This window comes from Eublepharis macularius, chromosome 1, assembly GCF_028583425.1.
Source record: "Eublepharis macularius isolate TG4126 chromosome 1, MPM_Emac_v1.0, whole genome shotgun sequence".
In the NCBI taxonomy this organism is placed as follows: domain Eukaryota; kingdom Metazoa; phylum Chordata; class Lepidosauria; order Squamata; family Eublepharidae; genus Eublepharis; species Eublepharis macularius.
Window position 1 is genome coordinate 231,663,724 of NC_072790.1, and position 13,337 is coordinate 231,677,060.

Consider the following 13,337-nt stretch of genomic DNA (forward strand, 5'->3'; position numbering starts at 1 on the left):
AGGGCCAGGGCTTTTTCTGCCCTCGCCCCGACCTAGTGGAACACTCTTCCGCTGGAGATCCGGGCCCTGTGGGACCTGTTAGTTTCACAGGGCCTGTAAAACGGAGATGTTCCACCAGGCCTTCGGCTGAGTGCCAGCAGGTGTCCTCCTTCCATCTAAGACCACCACTTCTTCTGGGGCTGCCCTCGCCATCTGCTATGCCCATATACAGACTTGCAATATTTGTCTAAATAGCCTGCTCCTGGACTATTTTAATGATTTAAAAAAAATATTGTTGATTTTTTTGTGTGATTTTAATGTATTTTTTAATGTTGTTAGCTACCCTGAGCCCATTTGTGGGGAGGGCGGGGTATAAAACAAATAAAATAAATAATAATAAATAAATAATAAATAATAAATGCCAAGGACTGAATCTGGGACATTCTGCAGCCAAGGAGAAGCTCTATCACTGGGCTACATTTCTTACATCAAGCCAGACCATAGCATGTATTTTAGTGCTTGGCCATTGGCCCTCCACTAGTTCCAGATATGAGGTCCTCCGATACAGGGTAAGGTCCTGTCCTGACAGTGGCTGAATCCACATGTCCTGGCGTTGTGGTAAATGTTCGCGAAACTTCTGGAAGTATAGCGTCTTTCTAGTGTGATTTCTGACTCATCAAGCAATGAGTCAGAAATCATGCTAGAAAGAAGCTATACTTCCGGAAGTTTAGCGAATGTTTACCGCGGCGCCGGAACGTGTGGATTTGCCCAATCCATGTGATACAAAAGCAGCATGCGCTCTCTGTTGGGGAGACCCAAAGTTAGGAAATGCATAAGAAATGCTCTCTAATGTGTTATTCCTCACAGGCTATCTGGGCTATTGTGTTCCTTGGAACTGAGCTTCCTCCCTGCTGGAACGTATGAAGGTGCCATCTACTGAGACAGACCCCCTTGGTCCACTGAGCTCAGTATTTTCTTATCTGTCTGGGACTCTCCAGGATCATGGCCTGAGAACGATCTTTCCCAGTCAACTTGTTGTATGAAAAGCAGGTGCTCTACCATTGAGCAGTTCCGCGTTCAAGTTAAGGTTTCAGAGACGCTTCCTGGGATCTTCTTGGAATTCCCTTGATAAGAAACAGAGCGAGAATAGATGAGCATCTCTGAAAGTCTCTCACCCACCCCTCCTCATCTTCTGCACCAATGGTCAGGTGCAAGGAAGTTTTGGGAGCATTCTAGGCCATGCTTCTTACTCCCATGTGTCGAAGGGGCAACCCAACAGCCTTAGTATGAGCTGACTCTGTACCCTAGAACACTTCCTAGACTCCTCCGAAATGCGCAGGAGTTCCACGGTAGGAAGCGTGGAAAGGCTGGTCATGGTGTGGTTAGGGTGGTGGGTACAGATCTAGCGAGGGGTGGCACCCACCCACCAGGCAGCGGAACCAGTGAGATCAACCATCACAGCCCATGTAACCAGAGACAGAGCTGAGCAAAGGGCAGAATCAACAGAGAATATTAATTAATCTAAGGTACTAAAGTCTCTTTCTCTCTTTCTCTCTCTGGATAAGGCAGTATCAAGAGGAAAAAGGAAGCAGAAAGGGCAACTAGTGACAGCCCCCGTGTTCTCCGAAGTGGCTTCTGGGGCTCAGAAGCACTTGGGCTGAAAATTAAAGGTAAAATTCACCACGAGCCTAGAGCTTAAATGTGTAGCACAGCAAGTTACTTGGACTTAAAAGGCACTAGACAGTTTAAAAAACTGACTTCTCATTGCACCCTTATATGAAACAAACACACACACAAAATCATCTGGCAACTGGCCAGAAGGGAGAAAAACTAGTTGTGCCAGTAGAAAAACTGGCCAGCTGGCAACTCTATTGTGCTGGAACTTAGGAAGCTGAAATTTCATGGATTTCACCTCCTTCTCAAGGTTTCCAAGGGAAAGAATAGAGGTGAGGGGACAACACAATGGCACAAGCTGTTTTATGGTTGATTTGAGGGCTTTGAAATCAGCTGCCTCCACCAGAGGCAACACTCCCTCACCTGAGGCCTTGACCTGCTGGCTGCCAGGTCTGATACCTCCATTTTGCTCTCAGGCCTCACCCACTGTCTCTCAGATTATGAGCATCAGTTTTAGGAACATGGCAGGCTAAGTAAGGCTAGTGAAAAGGTCTCAGTCTCTGTGAAGACTGCACAGAAGGTGGGGTTGCCCACTCCAGGGCCGTTTCCACACGGCTTACATTTGTTCGTAAGGACCCAGAACATGGGAAAAATCCCGCAGAAGATCGCGTTTTCTCGTGAGAGATTTGTGCGAAGTTGCGCAACGTCGTGCAAATCTTGTGCAAGAAAACGCGATCTTCCGCATTTTTTGCGCGATGTTCCGGGTCCTTACGAACAAAGGTAAGCCGTGTGGAAACGGCCCAGATTAGGAAAGTTTTGGAGATTTAGGGGTGGAGCCTGGGTAGAGTAGAATTTGAAGAGAGGGACCTCCACAAGTTAAAATGGCACAAGGTTTGCTCTCCAGACATTTTCCCCAGGGAAACTGATCTCTGTTGTCTGGAGATCAACTGTAATTCTGGGAGATCTCCAGGCATAACAGAAGGTAATTGAGGGGCAGAATAGGAAGATTCGGGCCCAGTGGCACCTTAGAGACCAACTAGATTTCCAGAGTAGGAGCTTTCAAGTGTCAAAGCTCCTTTCGTCAGGGGCAGAATGAGATTGTACCTGGGACCCTCGGCTAAGCAGATTTGCGATAGCTGGGGCTGCAGCCAACTGGCATAGTGCAGCACAGGGAAGTGTAAATTGTGCGTGCTCTGCCCGTCTGCCCTCTGTGTGCCTTTCTGCCAAATGATGATGTCATTTTACCCAGCAACTGCTTAGCAGCAGGCACTGAAAAGGGGGTGGTGGGATGAGAAGATGAACTAATATTTTAATCTTTCAAGACTGTAGTGACTCATTTCTGCACAGCAGTGAAGACAGCAGGGCAGGGACTCAGCCCCCCTCCCCCTCCCTGAGGTTGCCTTTTGGATCATCTTGTCATATAACTGGGAAGTTTCCCCCAAAGCTAAATAGTCCACCATAAACCTTAGCCTGGAGGACGCAGATGGGATTGGGGAGGAGGATGGATGGGATGTCTGGATGCAACTAAGAGCCTCGAAAGCTTGGGAATCTTTCAATAAGTATTTCCCCCCCAAATATTGTGGGTGAAAAATGAGATGTTAGCATGCTCAGAGGCTTAGTGGGGGCAGCCAGCCAGGCAAAGAAGCATCCATTTGCAATTTCTGCTTAGCTATGTCCACAAAAAGACACAGTAAGTGCATTCAACAACCATGTACTGATGGTGGAGGAGGAGAAAGTCAGAGAGGCATTTGACATTGGACAGGAGCAGCCAAAGAGCTTCTAGGAAGAAGCAGTCTGTTTGAGCAGCAAAATTTTGGAATTTCAGCAGTGATGTGTTTACAGCTCTGACAGTTTTGTGGAGGGAGTTGTATACTTAGAGAATCTGTTGTGGATGATGAAACGACTGGCAGTATTTTATCACTATAAGAAAACAGGGTCATGAGTACGACGGACTGCTTATTTGTGCGTAGGGGTTGAAGCATGTTCTTTTCATGCTGACCCCATCATGAATGTGGGCTTAGTCCCCGAGAACCAATCAACACAAGACACTGCTGTTTCTTAAGTAATAATACTTTAATAAAATTAAGTTCTTAATGTAATTTAGCACATTTAATACAATAACCCTTTCCCTTCTTGGTTTTCCTACAAGTTGTGCAACATCATTATTCTTTTTTTCAACGTTTAACTTTTTAAAAATCTTCTCTTTTCTATATGCCTCCGAAACTCAGACACTGAGTCTAACTAGTAATCTTTTTTCCTTTTATTTTTATATGTATGGGTTAATATTTCTCAGCTTCTGTCTGTCTCTCTCTCTCATTGACTTCTGTAGACAGAGAAAAAGAGAAAAGAAAAAAAATTAAGCCAAAAAGAAAAAAGAAGAACCCTCCAAACCCTGGTCGGAATATATGGTCAACTTCCAAGGACTGACTACAGATTTACTATAACGAAAAAGAAGAAGTAATTTTAGAAAATGAGGAATCGGCTGAAAGTGTCCATAGCATTAAGAGTATGAAACTGCTGGAGAATTTAACAGCTGACTGGCTTATGTAATGGATATCTATTTCTTTTTTATTAAATCAGAATAAAAAATTCAGCACCATCTTAAAAAAAAGAAAACTTGTCCATGACACCCTTCAGATACATGACCCTAAAACGTAATGGAGCCAACTGCTGAATCCAGCTGAAGTAAAGAGATCCCAAAAACTATCTTTGAGGAGACTATTTAAGCCATGATCAGAATTCAAAGCAACAGTCGGACTTCCTTCTTTGAAGAAAAGTCACCACATACACATGCAACCTTCCCATTGCTGAGACTATGTCTATACTACAAACTTATAGTAATTGTGATGGCTTCCTCTTCTCCCGGAGAATATTGGGAGTTAGAGAGCCAAGCTACAAGTGACGCCTGACACAGGTTGGGCACTTGTCAGCTTCCCTCAAGTTTTGATGGGAAATGTAGGCATCCTGGTCTTGCAGCTGTAATGGAGAGCCAAGTTATAAAACCAGGACGCCTACATTTCCCATCAAAACTTGAGGGAAGCTGACAAGTGTCCAACCAGTGTAAGGCGTCACTTGTAGCTTGGCTCGTAGTTAAGCAAGGGTGCTGAGAGTTCTTGATTAGAGATCCTTGGCCCCTCACGTGAAACTACATTTCCCAGGTTTCCCTCATGAGCAAGAATGACCGATTAATGCCCTTTCTTTAGGAAAACCTGGGAAGTGTACTAAAATGAAAAAACTTGTTTAAGTTCATAGTGTAGAGAGACACATCCGAAATGTTCCTCTTCTTGTAAAAGGACTGTGACTGCATGCATAAAACGCAGTGCATGACTTATGGAGTCAAAATGGCTGAATGAAATGGAAGCAAATCCTATAATTCAAGAGAAAAAGATGCAACTGCTATTTCTTTCATTTATGAGCACACAGAAAAGGTCACTATAGCACCAAGGCAATTAAAAAAATTGCTTAAAAAGTGCAATTCCATTTTGACAGAAAATTAAGTATCAATGCAGTCACCAGACCTTCCTTTGTAAGGTAGCTGCAGACATAGCAAATGCCTCACTGTTGTCTTGAGGTATTTTCCTGTCTCTCCCCATATTGTTTTAAAAGGATCAATGGAAGAACTAGAGATAGGTAAAATACATTCTTTCAATTATAAACAATATATCTATTTCCGCTTGTGTAATCCTAGAATGTGCCCCAATATAGCAAATGGATTAAAATTAAGGAATGTGCTTCAATTATGTATTTCTGCTATTCGAGTGGATGTGTATGCAGAGCATTGCCTGCAGTGGTGTGACTCCAGGATATTCTGTTTTTGTTTTTACTGTAGGGATTTGATTCAGATTATTTTCCTTGATGAAAAAATTTCTAGCTTTTATTCAACCAAATACAATGATTTCACTCTAATTTAAAAAGGCATCAGCAGTTTCTCCCAAAAAATCTTATTTAGTTTTAGTTTATACTAAACAGAATGACTCCAGATTGTGCTACAACAATCCTTTAACTCCAGGGGCAAAATACTGGTTGTCAAATTCTATCCTGTTCTGTAAAAGATTTTCCCCTGGCTTCAGCAGATTCTATGTTCTATCCTCATCCTAGATACATTCCATTAATACACCAAACTGATTTTCACAGGCAACCGATCCGCATATTCCCATGGGACACAAAAGACACCTGAATTCCTCTTTACTTCAATATACACTTAAATGATATCCGATTTTACATATCAGAAGTTAGTGTCACTGATTTCAAGAAAAGTACCTTTAATATTTACACATGTACTAACAAAAGCTGACCATGGTGTTTAATGCCATCATTCCCAAGAAATAAGAAATATTTCTTGAAAAGCTAAACATCCCCTAAATCTGTTTCTCCTCGGTTCCAAAATCTATGAGCAAATATCTATGCCATTGACTTTGATCAAAGCAAGCCTAGAATCTGCTGATTAGTACTAGTATTAGAAAACATCTGCTCTACAAACTTAAATCAGTGTAGTTATTATATTAACTCCCTCCACAAGGAATCCTGGGAACTGTAGTTCTGTGGAGGCCTGAATTCAAACAGCATTCTCACTCTTGCAAAAATTCCCAGAGTTCTTTGAAGAATGTCACAGCAGTTAGATTTGCTTTGAAATAGTTTAAATTTGTAGTGTAGATGTAATCTATAAAGTGCATCTGAGTTTCAGTCCAGGGCATTACTGTGTTCAAGTATCAAACAAATTCTTTAAAAACCCAAAATGAGGTAAAGAAAATAAGCAAGCAAAAACAAAACAACGAAATAGCAAAATGCCTGATCTCTTTTACTGTTTTCTAGACCAGCAACACTGTTCGTCTGAACAAATCAATTCTGTTTTTAATTCAGTTTGAAACTGGTCTCTGATTCCAGGAAGTGGATTCTAATCTTGTATACAAAGGCTAGAAATTCCAAAGGATCCAATAGAGCTTGAAAAATTTTCGCCTACAGAGAGGCAATTCTTTTAAAAGAGACCTGGAGGTATTCAAGATGTACATATGTTTGACATCATCGCAAGGACTTCAGTGGATTTAATCAAGATTAGTGTCAGTGGAAATAGGTCAGTATGGCATGACTCTGTATCTGCAACAGTGTAAGAGTCAACAGAATTTGGTACACTCCATATTTGTATCAGCCTATTTAGAGATTAGAATTGGGATGAAAAAGGACTTGCTCAGATTTGCAACATGGGAAAAAGACAGTTGAGAATGAGGTCAATGAGAGACTTTCTAGATTTGTGTCAAATGTAGGGTTGCCAGCCTCCAGGTAGTGGCTAGAGATGTCCTGGAATTACAACTGGGCCGTTTCCACATGGCTTACCGCTGCTCGTAACAACCCGGAAGATCACGCAAAAAACGCGGAAGGTCGCGTTTTCTCACGTGAGATTTGCGTGACGTCACGTGACATCGCGCAAATCTCGCGCGAGAAAACATGATCTTCCGCGTTTTTTGCGCGATCTTCTGGGTTGTTACGAGAAGCGGTAAGCCGTGTGGAAACGGCCCTGGTGTCCAGGCCACAGAGATCAGTTCACCTGGAGAAAATGGCTACTTTTGGGGGTGGACTCTATGGAATTATGCCATGCCAAGGTCCTTTCCCTCTCCAAACCCCACTTTCACCAGGTTTCTCCCCCCTGATCTCCAGGAATTTCCCAACTTGGAGCTGGCAATCCTAGTCAAATGTACATGGAATCTGAACTGAGCGCACCCTGATCCATGCTGCTATATAAGAACTTTCTGCACTCTAAAATGGAGCTGCCGTCTAGAAGGAGCCGCATCTCCACACGTGGAGCACAGTGCCTGTAGGCTGTATGCTGGATCCACCAGGTGTGTCTGCCAATATTCAAGGCAATTGAATTGTTTTACAGCTTTGTGGTGGAATAAGAAAATAACCCAACTGGGCAAGGGAGGGGGAGTCAACTCGATACGTTTCAGAGGCTTACTTCAAAACTAATAATATCCTATAAACTTTACACTATGTTATCATTTGATTTTATAATAATGTCTTATCATATTGAAAGAGTTTGGTGCAGCACAAGCTGCCGACCCCGGATATCCTGGGATATGATACTCAGCACAACAAGTTCCTCAGGTAATAAGGCTCACTTTGCAGAGGCATATACAATATTCAACCAGAGGCACTCTCGCCCCTTGAAAACTGTAATCTTCATATTCTTCAAGACTTTAATCTACACGCCCTTTAAGACTGTGTGAATACTGAATACTGCCCAGTCTGATTTATGTATTCTAAGGATGAGTTATCTCTATATCCTCCCCTCCACACACACACCAAAATCACAATTCCATACTTGCCTATCCTCGAATTATGTATATTTGGTTTGTTTACCAGGCATAAATTGTCTACCTCCAATAATTTTGAATTGTCAAACTATGGAATATTTTAACGGGGAAAAGAATCGGGTTCAGGGCTAGAGGGGAATATTTTGAGTTAGGTGAGAATATTCAGATTTTTGAACATACCATGAACACGCAAAGTAAATATTAGAGATGCCAGGTTTATACTGAAAAAATATTATACTGAAAAAATATTTCAAGACTTCAGACATTGTTATATTATTTTTGCAGTCTTGGATAGGCTCGTTAAGAGTATCTTACAAATTGAGGGAAGGGGTACAAAGCTATTGGAAACTTGTCTTTTAAATGATTGGACAGGGGCAATAAAGTCCTGCCCCTTTTTGCTTATGGGTCAAAACTGTTTTTCTCACAATTCTAACTTCTTGATAGTCTTACAGAGTACACGCGTGAGACAATTCTATTCCTGATAAAATTCCAGGAGGATTATAAAAAAATGTATCATTCATCAGTCATGGAAATAGACAGAACAGACAAGTAAAGAATTCCAGCAAAATTGTTTCTTCCACATTGATCACCTATTTTCAAAGTATAAGTGGAATGTAATTACGTCTATCAGCTTGTTGGTAAGAACCTTTCAAAATCCTTTCTCGAGCAGTTTTTTGTTCTTTTTTTCTCTAAAGGAGAACAGTAATGTCTTTTTAAAACAAACAACAAACCTCATTTTCTTAAGCTTTCCATTTTCTGTTCAAAACTCAACCACTTCCTTACCTAGGGCAGGAAGTTGGAATTAAACATACCGAGTCTAATTTTTTCTCTCTCTCTTAGTGTGTTTGATTAATATTCTTTAAAAGATCAACATAAAACCCCAAACCTATTCTTTTTTTAAAAAATACACATTAGATCCCATAATTTCCCCCGTCTATAAAAAAATAACATTGCAGCTTTGATTGACAGGAAGTCTACTAAACTGTGGTTCAGATTTCAGCTAAGCAATGTAGTAATAACCAAAAAAACCTGCATAGGATTAGAAGGGAAATTAATCATAATAAACAACCCTGACCTTGGTTATGAAATTATTTTACATTCTGTTCTGTCTGGGATCATCAATTTTCCTATACTTTATATGGATAGCATCTATTATTAATTTTTATTCTTTTTTATAGAATTATAGGAAATACATTAGAAAGTTTTATACTTTTAAAAAGTTTTTTTAATATACTCATCATGGACTCCCTTTTTTGCTTTAATTTTTGGTTAAAAACTACAAAAATGCTTCTTTGAGCAAAGGCCAACAGAGCAGGGATGCTACCTTTCTGATTCTGAAAGATGTTTTTGTTTAAAAGTAGAAGACCCAGCTTTGCAGAAATGTTAAAAAGAGACCAGAGTTGTCACTGTCCATTAAGAAAGAGGGATTATATCAAGCGTTTCTTTAAAAAAGAATCGGGTCTGAGCTGAGATACCACCCAACTCTAATGGTATACATCTGTACTACAAACTGCTATGTGCGTTTTTAACTAATTGTCATGGGTTCCCCCACAGAATCCTGGGAATTGTAGTATGGTGAAGGTGTGCCTAACTCTGTTAGAGCTTTCTAGCAGCAAATCCCAGTATTACAGTTCCCTGGGTAGAGAGTAGATTACTGAACTCAGTTTCGGCATATCATGTAGGTTTGCCCTCAGAAATCTGTTCTGAATAGGGCAACCTATCTGACAATGTACCAAAAGTAAGTACTGAATATGTAGTACACTGAGGCTGTGTCCAGTGTTTGTCAAGATTAAGCTCCCAATTAGATCCTTAGTCCCATGCTTGTAGGAATTTTAAACACATGTTTAAGTATTTTATTTTAGTACTATAGAAATCAGCTGATTTCCTTAAATCTTTCTTATGAGGGTTATTGTTAAAACCCTGAACCATTAGGGCCACAGGAAGGTATTCTCAAGATGTCCAGAAATCCTCATTTCTAAAGATGGGTGAGGACGGAGCCATATATTCAGTGGCCATATACTCAGTGGTGATTCGTGGCAGTGGAATTTTATTACTCTCCTGCTGTCCGGGGATTTCTGACTGGGTGCACAAATACATTAACAATTTCTTCAGGCATTCAGTGGGGCATGACAATCACCATACTAAGGAGTTACAAGCAGACCGTGGTTTAGTTGCCTTTTTGTTAAGCCAGGGGTCCCCAACATGTTGCTTGCCAAATGTTTTTAGAAAGTGAGCAGTTCCAGGCAGAACTTTTGCCCAGCAAGGCTTCTGATTGGTTGTTGGGAGATTTGATGGGCTGTGCAGATTTTTTCAAATGTTGCTCTGGCAGCAATTGCCGCCACAGCACAAGGATCTTCACTATGTGACTGAAGGTAAGCTGTGGCAGCCATTTTGTGGTTGCGCCTACCATGCTGTGTCGGAATTCCAAAGGCGCCCACAGGCTTGAAATAGTTAGGGATCCCCTGGGTTAAGCAACTGCCTAGATTACACAGAATTTTGATTGTATTCTGCTCACTGTTTCTCAGACACTTTTCTCATCCTATACATCCTGTATTTCTGAGCATATGGGAGTGGTGGTCAACAGCTGTAGATCCATGACCCAAAAGAAGCTTGATGAAGTCCACCCACAGGTTTCCCGCCAAGAAGATACAGCCGCAAGGAGGCTAGTTGGAAGCTTGAGCAAACCAGCTGCAGTCTTGGAGAAAAGCAAACGATACTGCTCTGTGGGCCAAAAAAAGGACCAAAAGTCAGTCCTTTCTATTTATATTTGGGCATGGCCAATACAGAGGCTTTTTACTGTCAACTATCTGTCCATCAAGAAGACTGACAATGGGAATTCTCCGCTGGATCTGAAGAGAGGTCTGAGACAACACAGAACCGGCTTGCAATGTCCCCAACTCTCCCTACCGACATCCCTTACGTCATGGGAACAGAAGAAACTATCTAAGCAGATTCGTTCAATGAAACCAACCCTGCTCAACCCAGTTCTTTGTTTATGAATCTGCAACATGATTTACAGCGTAGTCCTAAACAGAGTTACACCCTTCCAAACCCATTAACTTCAAAGGACTTAGAAGGGTGAAGCTATGCCGTTGACGGCGCTGCCCGTTCTTGCCAGTTAAATTCTTAAAAACGTATGTTTAGTTTCTAAATCAAACTTAAACAGTTTGGATTCTTTACTAGAGAAGTCTTCGCCCAATCAGGATTTTAAAACCATTTTGGATTTTAAAGTGGCATTTCTTCAGTCCAATTCATAATGTTTGGTATTTTTAATCCGTTTTTCATTACAACTGTGTGATAACATTGTTTTTTTTGGGAAGGGCTATTCGTACCATAACTACCCACTTATACATACACGCACGCACACACAAGAGGAAGGAAAAAAAAGAAAAACATATATTAAAAACACTTTTTAAGCAATACTCTGGATACAAATGTATTTTAACCTACATATATTCTAAACATTCTAATCTTTTTAAGGATCACTTTATCATAAAATAAAATATCCTTTTTTCCTTATAATAAATTACCTAATAAAAAGTATTTTTATTTAGCCCAGTTCCTTACTACATTTACATGTAATAAATGCATTTATTAAAATAGAATATTAAATTATAAAGAAATGTTCTAATTTTTTTTAATCTTTCCCCCCTCTCCATTAAAAAAAACACCAAAACAACCAAGCTTGTAAATGTACCTTATCAAGGCAAAAATCAAAGATTGAAATGTTCGTTGCTGTTGATTTGATTCAAGAGGGGTTTTAGATTAACAGTCGCAGCCTTTGCATCGCTGGAGATTTTTAAAAGTGTGTGTGTGAGAGAGAGAGAAAAGAGGAAAAAAAAGATATCCCAGCAGCTAAAAATATTTCTGCAAACTACAGTTTGGCTAGGATATTGATAATGTCTCCTCATTTAAATATAAATCCAAATTCATTTCTTAGTTTTAATGCATTATAATAATACTATTCTCTATATAATTTATGTCAATGAGGCTGTTATCACAGTATGATAATTGGGAATTCCCTCCCTCAATATATTTGTTCCCACCCCTTTATATAAACACGCCAATACCTCTAAACAATGGCTTCTGATATCATATGACTGGCGTTTGCCTGTCTTCCCAGCCAATGCGGATGTTAATGACTGACTCCAGTTGGGTAGAGCTGCCAAGAGTTGGCATTCCAATTTGAAATGTCAGAAAAATGGCCAAAGATCATATTCCAGTAAGGCAAATATTATAAGCGTCGTGAGAAGCTGACGTATTCTGACAGTATCAACTTCATGTCTCAAATTCAGTTGAAAAGTCCTTGACCCCCGCCCCCCAAATCTTAGTCTGAATTCCAAAATCCCAGTTTTGAAATATACTTTTCAGAGTTAATGAATGAATTATTTTATTATGGTTGAAGACCAGTTCTAAACTTTTAATAGTTTTAGTTCAATATTTGATTCTAGAGTTTTCAAATTGTCTATCTAAAATTTTTGAAGGAATTCCAGATCATCAAACCTCTGGCGCAAGAATTCCATACTCCATCTTGGAAATGTTATTATTCCCAAACATAAAGACTTCGTTTTGCTTGGAATTCTGCCTTTTCAGATTCTGTATATATGAAATTTGAATTTTAACCATTATGGATTCAGATCTCAAATTTGCAATTAATTGTCCAATGTCTTTCAGCTCTACCCTCCTCTCCTGTTTCTCTCGTAAGGTCTGAAGACATTAAGTTATCCAGTAGGGTCCCCCATTCTTCACCAACTTGGCACTTGCTAGTGTTTGGACAGTTCCCACAGGTGCCAGCATCATTTGAATGAATTTCACTCTAATATACAAAAGATCTTAGGCTTTAATTCAGCAACTTATCTCCAACTCCAGCAATGCTGCTGACTGGTATTTGGTACGATATCTCACCCTCACAGAATCAGATTTAGTACTAGCAAAGGGCAATCCTGCATTGAATTATCTTGGTTAAAACAAAGTTTCCTTCACTGCTTTTGAAAAACTACACCAGCTTGTACCTCTCAGCATCAGGCAGTACTTCTGCACAGCTTGCTTATACCCTGCGTTTCACAAACACAACTCAGCAAACAGTAGAAGGGGGCTCTTTTGCCAAAAGGCAAAGCAAACCAACTTTACAAACTCAACTGACACTCTGAGGCAGCAGTCATTGGGTAGGGATAGCATGCCATTGGCCAAAGCTTAGAATGGCCGGGCAAAGGTGAACTTTGGTTGCACAAAAGCAGAGTTGGGGGCTGGCATAACTTTATCCAACGCTGCACACCTCTCACAATGAGTGTAACTTAAGCAGTATGTCCAAGGCTTTTTTTCTGGAAAAAAGGTGGTGGAACTCAGTGGGTTGCCCTCGGAGAAAATGGTCACATGACTGGTGGCCCCACCCCCGATCTCCAGACAGAGGGGAATTTAGATTGCTCTTTGTGCCGC

General features: G+C 40.6%; 1 protein-coding gene across 3 annotated transcripts in view; it reads left to right on the plus strand.

The window, feature by feature from the left end:
- Nucleotides 1-4,481, plus strand: part of LOC129338134 (ras-related protein Rab-11A-like) — a 42,476-nt gene extending 37,995 nt beyond the window's left edge. Inside the window, exons 5-6 of one of the 3 annotated variants that reach the window (XM_054992190.1) lie at nucleotides 1,545-1,649; nucleotides 3,923-4,481. In XM_054992190.1, coding sequence (XP_054848165.1) covers nucleotides 1,545-1,649; nucleotides 3,923-4,020 — 203 coding nt within the window. In that variant the 3' untranslated portion in view covers nucleotides 4,021-4,481. The remainder of the gene's footprint in view (nucleotides 1-1,544; nucleotides 1,650-3,922) is intronic. The other 2 variants (XM_054992200.1, XM_054992192.1) reach the window with 2 other exon arrangements.
- Nucleotides 4,482-13,337: the final 8,856 nt, after the last annotated feature.